Source organism: Tauraco erythrolophus, chromosome 17 (genome assembly GCF_009769465.1).
Source record: "Tauraco erythrolophus isolate bTauEry1 chromosome 17, bTauEry1.pri, whole genome shotgun sequence".
Lineage (NCBI taxonomy): Eukaryota > Metazoa > Chordata > Aves > Musophagiformes > Musophagidae > Tauraco > Tauraco erythrolophus.
The window spans coordinates 10267807-10288601 of record NC_141481.1 but is presented as its reverse complement, the minus strand read 5'-3'; the positions used below and the strand labels follow the sequence as shown (position 1 = coordinate 10288601).

The following is a 20795-nucleotide window of genomic DNA, read 5'->3' as shown; positions in this document are numbered from 1 at the left end:
GTACCTGAAGGAGAGACTTGGAGAAGATGTCACCAGGCTTTTCTCAGAGGCGCCCAGCAAAAAGACAAGCAAGAGTGACCTCAAGTTGCAATGGGAAATGGCACTTCTGCGCAATCACTTAATCTTTTTCTTTGTAGTGCTGGAGCAGGGGCTGAGGGAAGCTTTGGAAACTCTAGCCATGGAGACACTAGAAACTTGCCTGGGCAAGGCTTCTACAGCTAATTTAATAGATGAGGTTGCTACTTTTAGCAGCAGATTGGACTACAGTGACCTCCAGAGGTCTTTTCCAGCCTATTGTCTTCTGTCACTTTGTGGGATCTGTGAAATTGAGGTTTGTCTCTGAAATCTCTTGGCAATAACATGACTCAGTGGAGTGAATGCTATATGAAACTAGAACTTTAAATGTATGCATTTAACACTTATGGGAATTAATCTTTCACGATTCTGTGGTGCTTATTTTCAAGTTACTGGGAAAGGAGACCAGATAACTGAATGCTGCTTTCCCCATTCTCCATTGGATGCTGAGTTAAGGCTGAAGTGTTCTCTGTTTCCCCAGTTACGTCTACCCCAATTAGTGTGTTCTTTATTTAAAACGTATGCCTTACATTCACATATTCTCTGTATAAACCTTTCAAAATATGTTGATTCCATGTCAAGAGTAGCACAGAAAGAAACAGCCATTCTTATTTTATCTTTAAAAGTCCAGTAGCGTGCACGTGGGTTACAGTTTAACTGTAATGAAAAGCTAGTCACCGGCCTTCTCTACCCTCTGGGATCCCAGGAGGTTACTGGAGCAGCACACTGCCCCAGTTTCTCTTCCTCATGTGTGTGGTGATTGAATTCCTTTGTTTTTGTTTGGTGTTTTAAGTATGACTCTTGATAAGCTGGTTTGATGGTTGTCTGTTATGTGTAGGACCAGTGTTTGACAGATGACTGTAGAAGGGGAAGGCAACTTAAGTGGCTTAATAGGATTTAGCTCTGTCTACACTGTCCTGCCAGAGCATGTTATAAAGCACTTTACTGGGATTCCTTCTTTAAATATAGCCGTGACATCAGTGTAGGCAGAACCTTTAAGAGAGCTCTGGGAACTTTCCTGCAAAATCAATTTCAAGAAGCAGTTCAGAAGAGTTGATGAATGAATGAATGCCTGCACAGGAGCTCGAGGAATCCTACCAGCACTGGTCTCGCAAGCAAGATAGAAAGATCTGTGAAGGAGGACTGTGTGCTTATTGGTTTACCTATAAATGCATTGATTTCTGATGGAAATGATGCATCTGTCTTGGGAAAGCAGAGCAGCTAACGAAAAATCCTGTTAGGACACAGTGGGGCAAAAACCTGCTGCTTTTAACTGACACAACTGCTTTTACAGCAAAATAGCTCCATGTCCCAAAACTTGGTGGTAAAGGAAGCTAAAAGTGAGGTGTATTTGTCCCTAAATAGCTGGTATAAACCCAATACTTTAAATTTTTGTCAGGCCTGTGCTCCTTGACAACTTTCAGCTTTGCAGGTGGACAAGCCCTGAGGGAGCTGAACAGCCTTGCTTAGTGGAAAGGAGACAGTTTCCCCTCTTCCCCCAACCCCATGGGGAAATGGAGGAACTGAGAAGAGGACGCTCAGACCTGAAGCTGCAAAGCAGGATGTCCTGTGCAAAAACACGTGCTGGCACCATATTCAACTTGCAACCGCAAGGTTTTTCAATCTGGATGTGCATCTGCTGTTTCCTGTTGCCCTGTTCTGGTGAACGGCGTTCAGGAGTTGAACTTCAAAAGGGGAGAACATGCTTTTTAAAGCGTGTGCTCCCCGTTTTATCAGCGTGCCGACTGGGAAGCAGAAGTGGAAGGGTAAGGCTGTGACCGCTTGCTAGAACGCTGCTGTCAAGGGGGCCACATCTGACTTTACCCTGGTTGCTGAGAGCCCCATCTTCAGCTCCGTGCTGCTTAATGGGGAAAGCTGTAAAGAAAGTATCTCTATGCAGATCCTGTTTCCCTTCGGTGTAGCTGCCGGAGGCCCTAATCCCTTCTCGGCGTTTGGCGAGGAGCCTGCAGGAGGCCTTTCTCTGCTCCGTACCTTCCCGGCTGCTGCGCCGAGCGGAGAAGTGGTTAATGACGCTCCCGGTCTTGTCAGTGGTGCAGAAACACAGGCTCCAGCTGTGACTGTGGTGGGTCTTGGCTGGCTCGGATAGTTTTTTGATCTGCTTCCTCTGTTAGTCTATGGTAATTTTTTTTTTTCCTGGGTTTGAAGGTTCTCAATAGTGAATATCGGTTGTCTTTGTCCCTGTTGGTGTTTTTTCGAGAACTTTTTTTTTCTTTAAAAAAAGAAAAAGAGGAAAAAAAACCCCACAAAAACGAAAAACCAACTCAAAACCCCCAAAATAAAGCCAAGGTAGACTCAATGTGGAAATGTTTCCTGCACGTGAATGAGCCTCTTTTGGGGGAGGGAAAGGCACAGCTTGAAGTTGAAGGAAGAGATTTCCTCTTCCTTTTTTTTTTTTTAAGCCCAACTGTAGTAGTCTTCAAAGAGGAAGTTTGGAGTGAATTTATAGTGAGAAGCATGGCACTTGTTTGTCTCTGACAGTTAAATGGCACATTGGTATTGTTTGTGCAAGGAGGTCATTGAGGTCCACAGTCAATAGCTAGGTCAGAGGTCTGTGTTCCTCCCTCCCCAGCTTACAGGAGATATCCCTATGGGATGTTGCCCCTTTCCAGTTCTTCACGGCCTCTCCACATGACTGACATACTGCATTAAAGCTAACTTCAAATTTTTTTGAGGAAGATGTCATATGGACTGCTAGCTGTAGCACAATGGGCTGTGACTTTTTAAAGATGTAGGGCAGTTTGCCTTTGATTTTGCTCTTTATCCTCTCCCAGAGGTCAGTCGCCAGGGCAGCTGGGCCAGCGCGATTTGCTAACTTAATCGAGAGTGCCACTTCTCTCACCCTGTCGTAGGTTTAATGTGGTTTATGAACTACACTGGTTTTGCTGTGTGAACAGCCATTTGGCCTCCTTCAGTTGTGTAGTTAAATGTCAATGAATGGGGTGAATATCAAAGGAAATGCAGTGCCCACTCCATTTTTATTTTCCTTGCTTTTTTCTTGTTCCAAACTTCTCACTTTTCATTCTAAAAATTGACTTCAGGTTGCAAACCAAGCACAAACTTGACGTGGATCTCCATGTTAAAGACACCTGAGCAGCACCAGTCTAGCCCATTCCTGTCTGACATGTAAACGCATAAGCCCGATTATAGCAACTCATCTTCCTGTCTCTTCAGTGCTAATAGAAGCAGTTTATGAAGCCATTTGTGGTGGATTTATCTTGGCCAGAAAGTATCTCTTTTCCTGCAAATTAATTATTTTTAAACTTGGGTGCCTCCAAATGCCAAAGTGTATGCTAGAGCTTCTTACTATGGATTAAATGTTTTCCTAATAGCTCCTGTTTAGAAAAAGACCTCTTCATGGTGCTGATGATATGAGAAAAGTTGTATAAATGTTAGCAGGTACTTTTGGTTGCCTTTGAAGTCTAACAATTTGATGTTGGAGTTTCCATTTCAATTTGAACTGTCTCAAATTTGTGGACTGCATCACATTTGTGGTTCAATGCAGCAAACGTTATGCTTGAGTTTGTAGTGTGTAGCAGTAGATACATGGTGTAAAAACTCCTAAGAGTTGGGATTAAAATGGTACCTGCAGAGATGTTGCCACCGACAATTTTCTGGGCAAAATGTAGTTCTGCAGATGATTCAAGGACACAACCCCATTGGCCCAGCAATGATCACATTTTCTACACTTGTCTTAAATTTTTTCATCTCTCTTGGGTTTCTTCACACTTTCTCTGTCCCTGTGATACAGTCAGGACACTTTCATAATCCTTCTGATTGTGAGGAGTACTAATACCTTGTTTCCAGGTATAGCTGATTTTTCAAAAAATAAATAAATAAAAAATAGTGTTGTTTGTTCTTTGCAGATCAGTTATGCCATAAATCATTGTGCTACCTTGAATAGTGTCCTTAAAAATGAGCTTGGTAGGTCGGAGTAGACATTAGACTGCGTCATTTGCATGCAGCGCTTGGGAACCAAGGTAGTGTTTCTGCTTCTGTTAGTCCTGTTGTTGTTCTCCCCAAAGTAAATGTGCTTTCCTACCTCTTTGGGCAAGTCTTACCAAATCCTGGCTGCGGTCCTACCAAAATTACTTGGAGGTGGAAGGTTATAGTGATGTTGTGAAGGGAATGAGGCACCGTGCACAGTCCTGTAGTGCAAACTCGTGAAAGGCAGCCTGCCCTAGTTTCCAGAATCACTTCAGTCCAAGTGTGGTGGTTAAAAATATCTTCTCTTAAAATGAACTTCTTATGGAAATTTTGGAGACAAATTTGGAAACTCAATGTAGGTGTTTTATCACTTGAGGTAGACGGGAAGTGGCCATACTTGAACTGCTTTCCTCTCAGCTGCTTTGATATGTCTGCAAGTCACGAGCTGCACGGAGATGATGCCAGAAAAGTGTAGTGAGAGGAAGAACGCTTGTGCTGGACATCTGTGCATGTGACCTATGCAACCAAATGTATGTGCTGTTAAGAAATTTGAACAAATCTTTGCCCAGTAAAAGCTCTTAACTAATGCGCACGATGTGATACTGGATCACTGAAGACAACCCAGTGAGTTCAAAAGAATGCAAAAGAATGGCAGAAACGAGCAAAACCTCGTTATCTACAGCTGCCATGCTTGTGGAAACTATGATCTGTTGATGGGACTGGCAAACCATGTTGATCGGTTAATGTTCCTTTGGACAAAGCTTCCACAACTGGAACAAGTTTTTGTTTTCTGTTCCACTCCAACTCCCTAATGCCTTGTTTATCCTCTTCCAAATAGACATGGCGTGTGAAAGCCTCTCTCAAAGCAGACTGGCTGCCTGCTAAGGGTGTGCTGCGCGGTGTATGCAGCTTGCAGGAATCTCTCTGCCAGGCCTTTCCTGCTCTGGACATCAGAGCTGAGGGTTGAGCTCAGTGTCTTCAAACTCTGTAGTGGCTGATCTCTTCTGATTTAATTGACTGGTTTAAGATGAGATGATTAAGAAGGTCAAGAAAGCTGCTGTGAGCCTAAATATGGTATTTAATCTTAACTGATGCCATGTCATTACCTATCCAGTCCTTGAAAGGACAGGCTTTAGGTCCTACAGAGGAACAGGAGACTTGTAGATGATGCATGTAATCATTTCGACCAAAGGATCCTATCTGTGTGGAGAACTCTTGAAATTCACAGGAACAATATGAATACTTGGGTTTCAAGCTGTATCTTGGAAGAAACAGCAAGAAGTTAAGAGCAGCTAAAGAGAGCTGGTAACCTACAGGAAAACACACTCCTTACAGCTGGAGTCTTGCAAGAAAATCCTTGAGGTTGGCATCCACTCCAGAGCATGCATGGTCGGCATAGATAGATAAAAATAATGTGGTGTCCCAGCACTTTGCTTAATAGTGTGTAAGCACATAGGAGGGACTTTTTCCCCCTACTCCCTCTCAATGAAGTGCATTGTCTCTGAAAGCCTGCGTTGTAGGAGGGGGAAGGGAGAAGGGATGGAAATTGGATTAAGTCACCGGGCTTCAGGCCGAAGCATTTCCTGCTGCCTTTTTTTTTTTTTAATACGCCAGTGCTGCCCAGCTCACGTGCTGGGCTGTGCAAGTGTGCCCTGGTCCCTGTCTGTGTGCAACAGGCAGCTTGGCAGTGCTGTGTCTTGCTTTCGGGGAGTCCCAGGCCAGCACCAGCATAGCTGAGCTCCTGCTGCAGAGCTGGGGATGGGGAATTGTCTTGGCATGGGAATTTATACAGCACTTGGGTTCCAGCCAGGTAACACAGGCAGTGCTTGCTTATCCTCGAGTTGTGGGAGCATTAAATTCATACTTCCTTTGTAGCACGGGGTTTCTTTCCATTATCCAGTTTGCTGGAAAATTACCTTGCGAAGAGATTGGGTTTTAAGACTTTAATGGATGATACAGCTTTCTAACCAAGGAAATAAAACAGCTTCTGAAAGACCTCAAGTAGAGGAGCCGCTGTCAGACGGGAAGGCATGAGCTAATCCGTTGTGGGAAAGGAATGTCTGGTGAAATTGTACAGATCTGCCATGGGGAAGCTGAGCATGGACACAAGCGGTTCAGGACACCCACCGGATTCTTCCAGCTATCATTTTGGTGCCTTTTGCCTCAATATTCCAAATATTTATCTACTTCCTGCCTTTAAACAAAGCTAACTAATAATTTTAGCTTTGTTCAACTGGGAATACTAGGAAGGAGTAAACTTCTAAAGCTGAAGGCCTGTTCCTGAGGAGATTCCTTACACGTTTTGCTGGTCTGGGATTTGGGGCAAAGACCTGTATATGAACACTGATGCATCCATGGTGTTGTGGGTTGGTGGGTTTTTTTTTTTGAGCCCTGAGAGGGAATTTGCAGAATCCCCAGAAAGGAAATCCGCCTTTTCAGTGAGAATGCTCATTTGACAAGCTGCCAGTTCTGAGCTAAGCCTCATTTAATAAAGATTTAGTCTGTGGGGACCTGTCAGTGGAAACTGAATTTGGTGAGTGTCTCATTCTTTTCATCGCTGTAGTGCATAGAGGCTTTCAGCCAGCATTATGGAGAAACTAGGGATAAGAACATCCAATTTAGAGGACCTCCTTACCTCTGGGAACATTTCCTTGCTGTGTAAGATGGAGATTGCTGAGTTGGTAACAGCTAAGGGAATAAATGGATTGTTATTTGACTTCAACCCAATAGGACTCCAGTGTTCACTGCTGATTAGCACAGCTTAGATCTGCATTTGTGGGCAGAAAAAAAAAATCCAACCCAATTGTTAAGCAAATCCTTTCTACTCAGTGCTTTCTGTCTCTCTTTGGTTTGTGATATGAGATGCTCTGAATTCTAGCACCTGCCCCTGTGTAACCTGTGGAAGTTGAGGTGTGCAGACATACCTGTGCTCAACCACAGCTCTCAAAGCTCTGGTGGTGATTGTATCGTGTGTTGGTTACTGCAATAAACCAAGTGTCAGCAAGGTTGCATCTCTTCAGCCTTTGCACTGGTGGCTTCTGTGAATTGGACCAAATATAAAGGCAGTGTTGAAAGTCTTTAATTATGAAATAAGGGGTCAGAATGTTAGTATGGAAGAAATGAAGATAAATCTTTAATCAACCTAGCCTTGTTCTCAGTTGTTGCCTGCACAAGGGCACTTGAGAAATTAATCTGAATTAACTGAAGGAATAAATTCAAAGCAGATTAGTTAAACCACTTTAAATGCACTAAAGTGAATTAAACTACACTGAATTAAGGCCATTCTAGTTAAACTACATTAAACCCCTGTGTGAACATTCATTTGTAATTAAAGTGGCTTCAGTTAACAGCTCTAATACCAATTAACTGTGGAATGCCCTTGCCTGTGGAGATAGCTTCCTCAATGCTGAGAGGCTAACCTGTTTGTTTAACCAGCTTGGTTAAACAGATTTGAGCATCTGGTCATGCTAGGAGATGTTTCAACTGTAGATCTGTTTTATTCTAATGAGTCTGCTCTATTGTCTTAAGGTGATTTGGGGGGGGAAAAAAAAAAAAAGCATGACACAATCCTGGGCATTTTCCCTTTTCCATAAAGGACAGCCAATAGCTGAAAAAAGCTAAAGGCAATGTGTTGGCCTATATTGCTTGCTCCAGTGTGGACTTGCCCTAACTATATATGTGTAGTCTACTGCACTCCCTTACAGTGTGCTTTCTCTGGGAAATGTCTGTATAAGGAGATGAGACGGTGGAACCTGCCCTCTGTTTCCATGGTGCCTTTCCATGCTGCTGAGGGATCCCTCGTGAAGGAGAATACATCTCAGTACCGTGGGAAAAGCCTCTTCCACAGCACGTTTCCTGCCCAGCCTTGCTCCTCTACTGTGTTGAGTACAGTAATTGGGCTGGGAAGGTCTGTCCCCCAGGCAGAGCAGATATGGATGGTTTAGTGCTGAGATCAGCAGTGGTTTCCACATCCTCCCCCTATATTACATTTGCCAATATGCGGTTGGCTGCGTTCCCTTCCAAAGCCTGCATCCTTCTGTAGAGGCTGTGGGATGAATGACATCCTGAGACACTCAAGTATCTCAATAAACACCACGTAAAGAATTTTTCAGAAATGAAAATTGAGTCTCTGAACACACAGCATGTTCAGAACAAATTGATGAGGGAGTCAGTGTGTTCCTCGTGGTGCCAGCATTACAAAAAAATGTTTGGTAGGACATAGTCACTTATCATCGATGAGTATGTAATCTTCTTGGAGATGTCCTGAAGGCTGCAAAAAAACAATGTGGGAAGTAGTGTAGGCATGATACTATCCCACAGCAGTTTCTTTTCTTGCTAAGGCGACTTCCGTTCTTCATGGAATAAACAGAGATGAGTGCACCTTTGGCAGCAGCCCAGTTTGCTTCATTTGTTCTTCTTGAGCGAACGTTTTTCTCTTCCCACACTCCCTTAACCTCTTCTCTCTGTTTTATGATCACAATCTCAAGTCGCTGCATGGAAATCCAGAAGGAACATTAGTTGCAGATTCAGTGGAAAACTTTCTTTTGGCAAAAGCTAACTTCAAGGTAGAACTATACAGAGTTCTCAATCTGGCAATGATTAAGACAGCTGTGTTGTTGAGACGCTCAAAAGCTGTAGCTGTTTTGTCCTTTGGGTTGAAATTATGAAATTTTAAGATGAAGTAATTTTAAAATTATTGATAGAAGATTAAAGGTGAAATGGCATGCTTTTCAGGAACCACCTGAAGGCTTCAGCTTTGCTCTGAAGTTTCTTAATGAGGTTTTAGTTGACTTTCTAACTAGTAGTAAAATAGCAGTGCTATCCAGAAATAGCTGTCATCTATTCCATGTGATGAGCTGCTTGCTACACCATGCTGCTGTTGGTACAGTTAAGATCTAAAGAACGTGGTAATTGGAAGTTGGATAGGTTGAGATGGGTAAGACTTGTACTTAATAAACACATGGATTATTTTGAGCCCATGTGTGTTCAGAATTAACTTTCTAAGCCTGTTCTGCTGCCAGGACTTCTCATGCCAAGTAACCTTCATGGCAGAGGGGATGTGGTGGTGTGAAGAAGGGTCCCTAAGCCAACACTCCTCCGTACAGTCGAGTGACGAGCCAACAGCACTCAAGGTAGTGCTAAACCTTAACACTTAACGTGAATGCAACTCAGCATTTACCTCCTGTGTTACAATGTGCTGTGTTGTGGGGTTTTTTTAGGTTTTCTCTGCTAAGGATGTTATGCTCGAGTGTATCTTGTATATCTCTTTTCTCATGTTCTTATGTAGATTGCTTCTCTTTGTGACTATGTATGTGGGATGAAATGGAATATACATCCCATAAGTGCAGTTTCAGCAGCTAAAATTAGCCTTCCAGGACCACAGCCCACAAATATATTCAGGTAACTAATGATGTGCATCGCAGTTTGGAACTTGCAAGCTGAAAGCGACTGTTTTGTATGGAGGTTTTCCATCTAGTAGACAAGGCTGTATGTGGGTTTAATTGTTCCACGGTAACATAAGGCACGGTCTCAGAGACCAAGGATTGTTCTAACTGAAGGCTGACCTACATATGTGCCCTTAGGTATAGTATCAGTACCCTCATACCACATGGAAGGGCTAACCAGCCTCCAGGTATTTTTGGGGGGGATGTTTTTGCTGTGCCTGCTGTTTTTTATTGTGATGGAGCCCATCCCCGTGCATGAAGATCTACATGTTTTCTGTCCCTCTCTTGACTTTTTACTCCCACAGAAAGAGTAAATACCATGAATCCTGGCAACCATGCTGGAGTTGAGAAAGGCTGTTAATGCTGCAGCAGGCTGCCGAGCATCATCCCTGCACAAGACCCAAGCGTATTCAGGTTTCACAGTGCCTTTCCGAGCTAGTAATGCTGCTTGTGGTTACTTCCCTGTGTACCACTGTTAGCTTTTATTTTGAAAGTGCTTCCAAACACTGTAGCTTTGTCTCCTGCCAGTCTGGCTGATACCGCTTGGATTTACAGTCATTTTCAGGGACTGCTCTGTCTCCACTTCTGCCATTAGTGTCAGCACAGTGGTAAAATGTTGCTCCTCCAAGTTGTCTCCGTTTTCCTGTAAGGGCAGTTCATGCATCATTTGCTATAAAGGTTCTGATGGCTCAGCAAAGGTTCGAAGACGAATTGATGCTCTCTTGTGGCAGAAGGCCCAGTGCATAATTTTACATTTACTCAGGATAACGTGGCCTTGGATAACCGAGTCCCAGATTTACTGTTGCAGGATAGAGTGTCTGAGGGTTTATCCAGCTTCAAGCCCCCTTTTTTTAAATACTGTCATTTAATCCTGGCAAGCAGGCACAGGCATAGCTTTGGTTGTGACCAGGCTTTCACTGCCAGCCAGTCTCTGGGTCCTAAACTGACTCATCAGTCAGAAAGATTAATAACTGTTCTGCTGGATGATTTCACTTGTTGTCATGGCACATTATCTATTAATGGAAAACAAATACTCTCTGGAAAATGAAACACAGATCGTGGTGTAGTGGCCAGCTGAGTCCTTTTGGCCAGATGCAAAAATTAAAGCATATATGAAGTGTCTGCTCAAAGCAAGGACTTCAGGTTGCTTGCTGCACGGCAGTCTTTAATTATGATTTTTTTTTTTGCTTCTAATGGGGGCTGTTCCCCTACATCTGGAGCTGCAGAGTGAATTTTTTTGCTGATAAAGAGCTGCTGAGAGGATGTTTTCAGCTGGGTGGTTCTTTCCAGCGGTAATGCCTTTTAGCACGTGCGGGAAGGTTGAGGGTGCGAAGAAAGGAGTGCAGGCGAGCAGCACAGGAAAGCTTTGCATTACAGCAGCCTGATGTGTTTAAAAGAAATAAAGAATATCCCTGAGGAGCTTTGGTACGCCAAACGCGTTAGTTAAATTAGTACTGAGTGCTCGTACGTGGCAAGCTGTCAGAAGTGGGAGAACGTGGGGCTCCGAATGCAGCTTCCCTCTCCAAGGCCCCTTTCTGCTCGGGAACTCGAACAGCGCACGCACCATCTGGCACAGTCATGGGAAAGGGGGATAGGGCTTTTTCCCTTCCACCCCCACTCTTCTCCGTTTAAAAATCCAAAAGTTCGCTTTCTGCAATGGGACTGAGTTTCTGCTGTTCAGTTTGGGAAAGCAGCACCTGTAAGCTCCCCACTCCTCTCCATCCCAGTGGGCTTTGGGTGGGTGTCGTAAGGCTGGGAAAGCAAACGGCACGCGGCTGCGTGGAGTATCCGTGATGCAGCGGTTGGGTTTAACGAGCGTGAATCTCGTTATGTGGCGACGGGCCCTACCGTCTGTACACGCTGACGTTTACTTGGCTGGAAAGTATGTTGTGCGGCTCATATAGTTTGCCAGGATAATAACTCACCAGGGAGTACCTATGGAGCAGGCCAGGGGGAAAGAAAGGGAAGAAAAGCCTACGAAGAGCAAGTTACTACCAGGCCCTGTTAGAAAGTCACCATTTTTTTTTTTTTTGAGAGTCTTACTTGAATCACAGTGTTCTTTGTGTCATTTTTTTGACCAGGAGGAAGTTATTGTTTCAATTGGGAGGAAGTGTATAAATGTTCTTTAGAGAATTTCTGCATGGGGAGAAAAAAGATATTGTTTAAAAAGAAAAAAAACAACACCCTAACCTTTTGTTTTAGGTTTGCTGATATGGATCTACGTCTGCCTTCCCGATATTGGGGCAGCAATAGGTGACTTAGGTCCTTTCCAGATCTTTTAAGTCATTTTTAATAGGTTGACATTTGTCACTGCTACCAAGGGTTTGTCTAAAAAAGCTTATGGATGAAGTAACGTCTTTTTTCCTTCATTCATTCACATGAAAAAGTGTAGCTGGACATGGTGTTAGAATGGATATTTATTTTTAACAAAATTGTTTTGCTTTTTTGGGTTTCAACCAGGATTTTCTGAATAAAAATAAATTAGAATGGAGTTAAACACTTATTGCTTCCCTTGCCTCCCAGGAACATCTGACTAGAAATAAGCACAACATAATAACTCAACTTGTGACAGCTTCAAGCCAGTATGTCTGTAGTGTCCACATTAGTTTTGTTGTACCTGTATGCAGAGGGGTTTAGCATTTATTCTAGGTCTATCTTGAACAGAAGCATTGCATGGGGATTCATTTTTTTTCTTTAAATCAATCTCACACATGTATAATGAATTCCACCCCCTTTCAAACCCACACATGCACTTGGGTTTCTAATGAATAAGCCTGCATATTTATTCATGAAGATTAAAGAACTGTACAGATAGAGGCAGCTGGCTGAACTATTTTTTTTTTTTTTCCCCTTTAACTCTGCTGACCTGTGATCAGGAGTCAATCAAAAACCCTCTCTGATTGACTTAGTTTGCAGACTGGGAGGCAAAATAGCTCAACTATTTACTGCTTAGGTACAGAACGTGGTTTCATTGAGTGGGATACAGAGAGGGGGAGAAAGTGGGGCTAAAAACCTCCTGTTTATATTTAAGAAATATATGAAAAACACAAACCAGCTTGTTTTCAAGGTATGCCTTCAGCGCTGTCTTATTGCAGAGCCCTTAAACATCTGGGCCCTGATTCACATCCCCTGCTCTGGCTGTGCCGTACTCAGATGTGGTGCCCATCTCCTGTTTTCTGCAGGCCCTGCTGCTGTTGGGTGGCATCGCGCTCGCCTGCCTCGCTCTGGACCTGCTCTTCCTCTTGTTCTACTCGTTTTGGCTGTGCTGCCGCCATCGGAAGAGTGAAGAACATCTCAATGCAGACTGCTGCTGTACGGCGTGGTGCGTCATCATCGCAACCCTGGTGTGCAGGTACGGTCGATGCCTGAAAGGGACCTTCCCTCTTATTTGGGGTGGTGTATCCTGCACAGGCATTTTCATACTTGGTGTGCTGTGTCTGTAGTTAGTGAATGTTGGCAGCAATCCCTCTTTCCATTTGGTATGTGTATGTTTTAAATGTGTGATGTGTTTTCTTCCTTTCTACTACTAGCTGAACTGCCTAATGGTTGGAACAATGTGAAAAGGCATAGCTAATGTCCTGGTCTTTGATACTTGGCAAGTGGTAAATCAAGGACACTGTCCTCGGGAGCTTATAACTTAAACAAAGTGGATATAGTTGAAATATTTATGAGGTCTAGATAGAGATTTCTTAGTATCTAGTGTCCGAAAAGAATGACTGTGGTAGAATAGATTAGGAAGAAAGAGGCAGAGGTGATTCTTTCTGGGTCTGGAAGTATTGGTATTTGACTGGAGTGGACATTCAGATTTTGCAGCCTGTGTAAGATACTGCTGCGTTTCATTATCTGTACTAATGTGCCATCTCCAAGGGTGGCTGGTAGTGGTGCTAGTGTCAGCAATGTTTCATCTTATGACTGAGCAATAGAAAGCTTTTGGAGGTGAGGTGAAAACAAGGGTTGCTGAAAAACAAGAAAAATTAAGTAATTAGTGGAGAACACATGCAGAAGAAGGTAAAACCAGTGAATTTACATTTTGGTTTGTGAGTGGATTTTTTGGTGGTTCTTTTTAGTCAACACAGAAGAGGATCCTGTTTCCTAGAAAGGTAATGATGGAGCATCTGAAAGCAGGAATACATTTGCAAACTTCTGGAAGGAGCCTGGGGCTTAGTTGGTTTTGACTCAGGCAGAGTGAGTACTCTGAGCCGAAGGGACGTGTGCCCTGAGATTGAGCACTGTGCTTCTTACCAATTCCAAGAATCAGCTGTTCTTCCTCAAGGCTCTGGGTGGTCTTAGTTGCCCCTCAGCAGGGCTGGGAGCTGTGCCCTGTTTAGAAAGGAGATAACGACGAGACGGTTGTACTTTGCAGTGTCTCATGGCTCACTTTTTGCGTTAACCTGCTGATAGGTGGTGGATCTGGTGTGTGATCTTTTCAGAGGTGAGCATGTTCCTTGAAGGCCAAGCTTAGCAGTTCAAGGGCTAGATTGTGCTACTAATGCATTTGTGTATTTGCTCTTTCAAGGTGCGTACTTAAGAGAATAGAAAACCCCTGAAGTACTGGAACAAACACAGCAGAGCAGACATTATGTTGTGAGTTTGGCAGCTGGGGATGGATTAGCCCCTGCCTCTACAGGCGCGATGCTGAAGAGGAAAGCTAGCGTGCTATCTGATATTGCCATCTTTGCAGAGAGCTCTTCTGTGCTTTGCTGACTGCAAATAGGTGCCTGGAACAGAAAAGCAAACCAGAGAACAACTTGCAAAGAAGAAATCTCAGCCTCATTCACCTTTCTTTTTAGTGATCTCAAGAGCTCCAGCTGCATCCATTCCGATCCACTGAAAGTACTGTGGTCCTAGCCCTTTCTTGCAGAAACTCTAACTGATGCTATTTATAGTTGTGCTGCTGCCACAGGCTCTTGTTAGCTATTGTTATGCAGCACATGTGTCCAAGACAGCTGCCTGCAGAGTGTGGTAGTTGTGTTTGGTTTTAATGGTAGAAAGGGTGAGAAGGAGGTATTCTGCACATCTCCCAGAGCATGCATGAGACAACTTAAACTTGGAAGGTCAGCATATAAATTCTGGTAAACTTGATGTAACTCCCAGTCAAGTCTGCAAGCTGGAAAACTGCTTAGACTTCCTCAAAATCTAAACCATTGGTTCTCATCTTTGGTGAACCATTTGGTTTTGCAAGTATTAAATGGAGGAGTATCCTTAAAACTAAGATTCTAACTGAATCTACGGTGATATTGGATGAATATTGATCTCGACCTTTTACATTTTTACATTTGTACTCTGAAGTTGGCGTACTTGAGCGATTGCAGGTTGGTACCATTCATGGTGGACAAAGGTGCTGTCCAAGTTCTGCTGATCTCCTGCAAAGCCAAGGCCAGTTTTCTGCCCCTCTTAAGGCAGCTGGACATGATGGTGCACTTGAACCAGTGCCTCGTGGTGCTCTGTGCTCAGCGTCTGGCTGGGAATGCAGATACAGCCTCCGACAAACAAGGAATCTAATCTGTGCTAGCAGGAAGTCCCAGTTAGATACCAACAGTTACAGATTAGTCCGTTGGATGTATCCTATCCTAGCTGTTGTGCGTTATACATAACAGAAGTGCCAGACTGGCAGATGCTGTTATGTTTCAGGGTGATGAAGAATAAGGCTATTCTGAATGTCTGCCTGACAGTAGGCTGGTCTGGGGACCAGTTTGCACCACCGTATGCAAGGGGAGAGAAGTAGCTTGAATGGTGAAGCAGTGAGAGGTTCCGAACAGCAGCTGGTCTGGTCTGTCTGAGTGCCGTGGACTATTGTCTTCCAAGCTGAGAGCTAGTTACCTTGGGTTAAGTCCACCCATGCCTAGTACATGCTTATCTAGGTAGTGCTTAATCCCAGAGGGCTGTTTGTGTTGTGAATCCTGCTGAGTACTGTGGATCACTGTTTCCTAATGACTTGATATTTCCTGCTGAGCAAAAGGAGGAGTGCTGAGCCAGCAGGAAGGCATAACTGGTTAGCAGGAGCTCTCCAACAAAATGTCTCTCTGAGTCTTCCCACTTGGTCTAGCCACAAAGCTGCAGGAAAGATTTACCTAGATTATTCCTTGAATACTTAGTTCATTTCTAGTCCTTACCAATTTTTATCAGTTTCTGTGTGTGGGAAGTTGTGTTTATAAATCATCTCATGCACCAGTTAGGTGACCTTAACACTCCCAAAAGGGAGCTCAGCTCTGAAGATGGCTAGAAAGCTTCATGGAAGGGATATCTAAAAGAAATGGGTATGAAGAGATGGTGAAAACTTGCTTTCTCAAGTGCCAGTAATAGCGCTTTCCCTTAGTGCGAAAGTGCAAGGTGGTAATTAGAGAGACAAATTAACATTCCTCCTGAGAACATGAAGTCTAAAAAGGGCTCTCCTTATGAAGTTCCTGTAATTAAAGATGACTTGGTGTAGTTAGATTATTCATTTCTGAGGATGTGATGTGAATGGCTAGTGTTCATCTCATCAGACTGGTGACTGGGTACCCACTGGCTTTTCACTGTATGTGCATGGGTATTACAACAGGAGGATCTCTCCACCAGAAGGCACGTATATCATCTCTGTATCAGATTTATGCTCTGCTGTGTGTGTATCTTGTGTAATCCAGAAAACAGTTTTGCAGGTTGTATTGCAAGGTAATTTGGAATTGCACTTGGTTTTTCTCTTCTGGTTCTTTATCAGGGGATGTCTGAAGCCCATGTGACCCTTGTATACGAAAACTAAGAAAGCTATTCTCCAGGCTTGAATTTCTTCAGTCTTGCTGAGAAGTGATGCCAAAGTGTGTGTACGCAACCTGCGCTACTTTAAATCCTACTGTCGTGCCTGTAGGAATACATAGAAATCATGGCATGCTGCTCTTCCGTCTTGTGTCATGTAACTCTTCAAAGAGCTGCTATTGCGTACCGTGTCTCTCGTGTGTTTCTGTGGGTGTGCACCAGTAAAGACAGTGTTAATCTCAGGAGCTCAGTGTTTTCTTGACTTAACGTCTGTGGGTTTCCTAAAACTTACCAAAATGACTGAGTAGCCAAGTGGCTTTTTAAATGCAGTACTGAGCAGGAGGAGCAACTTTTTAAATGGCCCGTAAGAGCTTGATTGATTTTTGGGTTTTATTATTATTTATTTATTTTAAAAAAAGATTTTTATTAAAAAACACTAGGGAGAAAGCAGGGGAGAGATGAGGGGATAGGAGACTGACAATGATAGGTTTGGGAGGAAGAACTGAGGACGGGACAATGTGGATTCAAGAGGAGAGAGATGTGTGTGCACTAGGGAGGGGAGTGCGACAGAAGCAAGAATAGCAGAAGTGGAGATAACTTTCCTATAGAAGCGTTGAAAATGCGTTGGAGTATCTTCCAGAGGGTGCTAGGGTGGAAAAAAGCTGTGTCATTCAGGAATGCTGTTCTTATATCCGCTGCGTGACAGAAATGCAGGCTTCCCCATTGGGTGATGATTTTGTCATCCTGTACTGGGAGATGGATCTGCTGTATCTGAGGCTCCAGAGCCTCCCGGGGTTTGTGCAAGAAGCCATGTGATTCATCCTGACCCCAAGGACTTACGCCGTTGGGTTAAGATGAGTTGATCTATTTTTACTTTAAAAGAATGTGCTTAAATAGAAGGAACCCCTCTGTTTCGCTTTAATCAAATAAAAGGTAGTTAAAAACTAGTGCAAATCTTTAAATCTGCTTTAAACAATAGCAATTTATACCAGCGTGTGTAGGCAGGGATTTGAAACAACTGTGGGATTTAGATGAAGCCAAATGCAAACAAAACTGAACAGCAGTGGTTCTCTCCGCTTCCCCCACCGGCAGTTTCCCCACTGCCTGCCCTTCAGCTCTGCCCCTCCTCAGTCCCAGCATGGGTCTGGGCAGCTGCCCCCAGTCTGGGCTTTGGGGGTGGTTTCCTTCCCTCTCTACCTTCATAGAAAGGGGAACTGCCCCAAAACTGTACAGCTTGCTCCTAGGAGAAAGAACGGCTGTGTAAGTGGCTCTTGCTAGCACAGGATGTGAATGCAAAGCTGGCTTTTGCTGGACAGTAACGGAATGATTAATGCTTTATGTGTAGTTTCCAGAGAATGTGGGATACGCACATCCAGAGGAATTTGTTACTTGAATTAAATGGCTTTTATCCCGATTCCTGTTGCTCTAGTGTTTTCTGTTAGGAGCAGTGACTGTGCCTAGAGAGTTAAGGGCAGACAAAGCTGTGGCTTGTGCAGGGCTGGATAGGAAGTGGATGAGGATGGCTGCTGGGGTGGTGTTGCCTTGGATGGGGTAAGGAGTTTCAAATCACTTGCCTGTAGTCACTAGCACTTCATGAACAGGAACTTCGAGTAAACTGGCTAATGGACCTAGCTGTGCTGCATCTCTAAGGACAAGACAGCTGCTGCTACTTCAGAGTGCTGTTTCGGAGTCTTTTCCACCAAAACAGGGCTACTGTGCTGGTGATTGTGAGAGCCAAGCAGCAGGTTTTGGGCACTTATGAAGCCTTTGCTGAAAGAACAGGCTTCTAGTAGCTGTAGCAGGCCGAATAAAAATCGTTCACCAATTAAAGGGGTCTGATCTGCATGTTCAATGTCAAGAATGTTCTGGAATTTATTTGGTGTCTATAGTAGAAACAACTGTTAAAGTTTTTTCCGCTGCTCAGGAGAGTGAAAGGGTCTGTCTGAATTTGCTCTGATAAGACAAGGGGAAATTCAAGCCAAAGGTTTGTAATTGCTGCAATGGGGTTCTGAGTTGTCTTATCCTGGGCATAGCTCTGGGTCTGTAATCTCTCTAGTTCAGGGGGAGAGAGGTGTGTGTGTATTTTTTTATCCCTTCCACCCCCGTGCATCCTAGGCATGCATTATCAAGCTCTGATAATAGCTGCAACCAGGGAGGAATGCAGAGGGCTTTTCTCGCTTTAATTATCAGCATCATTTGCATTAGGAAAATGTTTGAGGAATGGTGTTCATGAAGAAAGAGGTTGATTTCTTGTATTAACACTAAATTTTAAGAGTTACTTACCTGCTGCCTCTCTTTCTGTATATGATGTAGGCTTCCTGCTGTCCCTGGAAGACTCTTCAGCTGAGGCTTTTATGGGCCAAGGTCTCTATAATTTATGGAGATTCATTTGTTGGAAAAAGCATGGGGCTGACACGTTTTCATAGTGGATCCGCTTCCAGTGTGTGATCTTTGCTTCCATTTCTTGTATGTGTAAGGAGAAAGCAGAAATGCAGCTGGGTGAACTATATCGTTCTGCCCGCTCTTTCTGAAGCGCATGAGCCCAGGAGAGGAGGGATGGATGCTGTCTTCCCGCAGGAGAGGAGCCAGAGCAGAAAGAGTCGTTTGGACTGCAGATTGATGTATGTGCCAGAGCAAATCTGTGCAAAGGTCTGTTATCTAGACAAAGCCCACTCTGGCCTGCCTGCTTGGATTCATTTCCCACGCGGGTGGTGATGGTGGGGAAGAATGCCGAATGTCCTTTAGTGACCCTTCCTGTTAAACAACGGCAGTACACTTACTTGTTCTGAAAGCTGTTGTTTGGCTTGTTTCCTTCCTGTTTTATTCCTTCATCAAACCAACTTTGTGAGGGCAGTGCTGTAACCCAAGCACAAAGTTGTCATGAAGAAACTGTTTCATCCAGAATAACTTTAGCTTTACACCAAAACCACCACTACCACATTCCTTTCCACTACCACAAACACAACCTTGGTGTCTTGAGAACCTTCCCAGAAAAGATCCTTGTTCCTCTGAAGCTAAATATGTTACCAGAACAGGAAATTTGTATCCTGGTAATGTTTGCTTGCCCTGAGTTGAGTTGTGTGAGTTCCTGCAGTGATGTCTTAAGAGAAGAGGTATCACTGACTTGCATGAGATAATCTCCTGGTTGCAACTCATTTGCAGGATCTTCCTCCTTTAAGTGAGGCTTAAGCTAATATGGTTTACTTCATAATTGGGGCAGACTGATATGTGTGGACAGTTATGGCAAACCAGCTGATAGGTGGTAATTTGCTAAGCAGCTGGAGTTGAATTGTGTCTGCGAGCTTGAAATTCGCTTGCTTTAAAAATAAATAAGCCTTTTGTCCCAGTAAGTTATTAAGCCTTCCTTCCCAGTACTCTAAATCAGAGTGACACAAATGCTTCTAATGGGAAGATAAATGAAGATAGATTGTTCATAGATATTTCACAGCATAGAGAAGAGGGCATGGAAAATGGATCCAGATGAACTGCGGCCATGGGCAAGTAGTCAATGGAAGCTCTTCGTGTCCTGCTTTTAAAAACGTGATGAAACCGTCTGTATTTCATGTCCAGAGAAGACGTGTCTCCTGGCATAGCAGTGGTAGCCTCCCATTCCTCTTGCAGGAGCCACTGGAGAGCCACTTGTCTGGATGGATTTCTGTTTGCCCATGGCTGGGTGTGAGCTCTTCAAGAGATCTCTAACAGACTTTCATTATTGTACCATAAAGGGAACGTACCTTTTGATAAGGGATGGTGTTCGTTGTATGGATGCTATACAGAGAATTGGTGGCTGTGTGGAGAAGACACAGGTGAATGTTTATAGGTGAATTTTTTTAGTGATTGCTGAGGAGCATGACTACCCCTGCTACCCTTTGTAGAGGCACACGGCTTCCTTGTCTGTGGAAAGTGCTGATGGGACTACGAAGGGTGCAGTTGGGGTAAGCTATGCATTGTATAGCTTGTCTTTTGGCTTTAACTCTATCCTTTCTTGCTTGCTTTCTCTGCAGTGCTGGAATTGCTGTTGGCTTCTATGGGAATGGAGAGACCAGTGACGGCATTCACCGGCTGACGTACTCGCTACGCCATGCAAACCGCACCGTGGCAGGTGTCCAAGACCGGGTAAGCACTAGGGGAGACACGCCAGCAAACGGGGAGGGTGGGAACGAGCAGACTTGCTCAGCACCTCTTCTCTTGAATCTGGCTGTGCCTTCCTCTTTTCTGTTAGTCTTTGGGCTGAGAGATGTGCTAAAACTTCCGTTAATGGAGAGATGCTTTCTTCAGCTCTTCTAAAAATATAAAAGCAAACACAGCTTGTTAAAGGAAGTCTTCTCTTTGCTGGATTTAAAAACAGCTTCTGATCAGCTCTCTTCCACGCCTGGAAGAGGAAGCAGGCCAAAGCAGGCAAGCCTCTTAGTAGAATGTACCATTTTAGTACAATCAGTTGTTGCTGTGCTGTCTCTCTTTTCATAGTATTCTGCTGCAAAATGTGTACATCTGTTGAAGTCTCAGCTGAGGTGCCATTGTTGGACTACTTGCAAACAATCTATGTTATAGATGCTTATAAGTTGCTTTTGAAGGTTAAGCAGTCTGAGCCTCTTAAGA

General features: G+C 43.9%; 1 protein-coding gene across 2 annotated transcripts in view; it reads left to right on the top strand.

Annotated features, from left to right (window-relative positions):
• The window catches only part of TTYH3 (tweety family member 3), a 75095-nt gene that overhangs the window by 27907 nt on the left and 26393 nt on the right, over positions 1–20795 (top strand). For both annotated transcript variants that reach the window (XM_086622325.1, XM_086622326.1), the window contains exons 2-3: positions 12647–12816; positions 20201–20312. In XM_086622325.1, coding sequence (XP_086478451.1) covers positions 12647–12816; positions 20201–20312 — 282 coding nt within the window. The remainder of the gene's footprint in view (positions 1–12646; positions 12817–20200; positions 20313–20795) is intronic.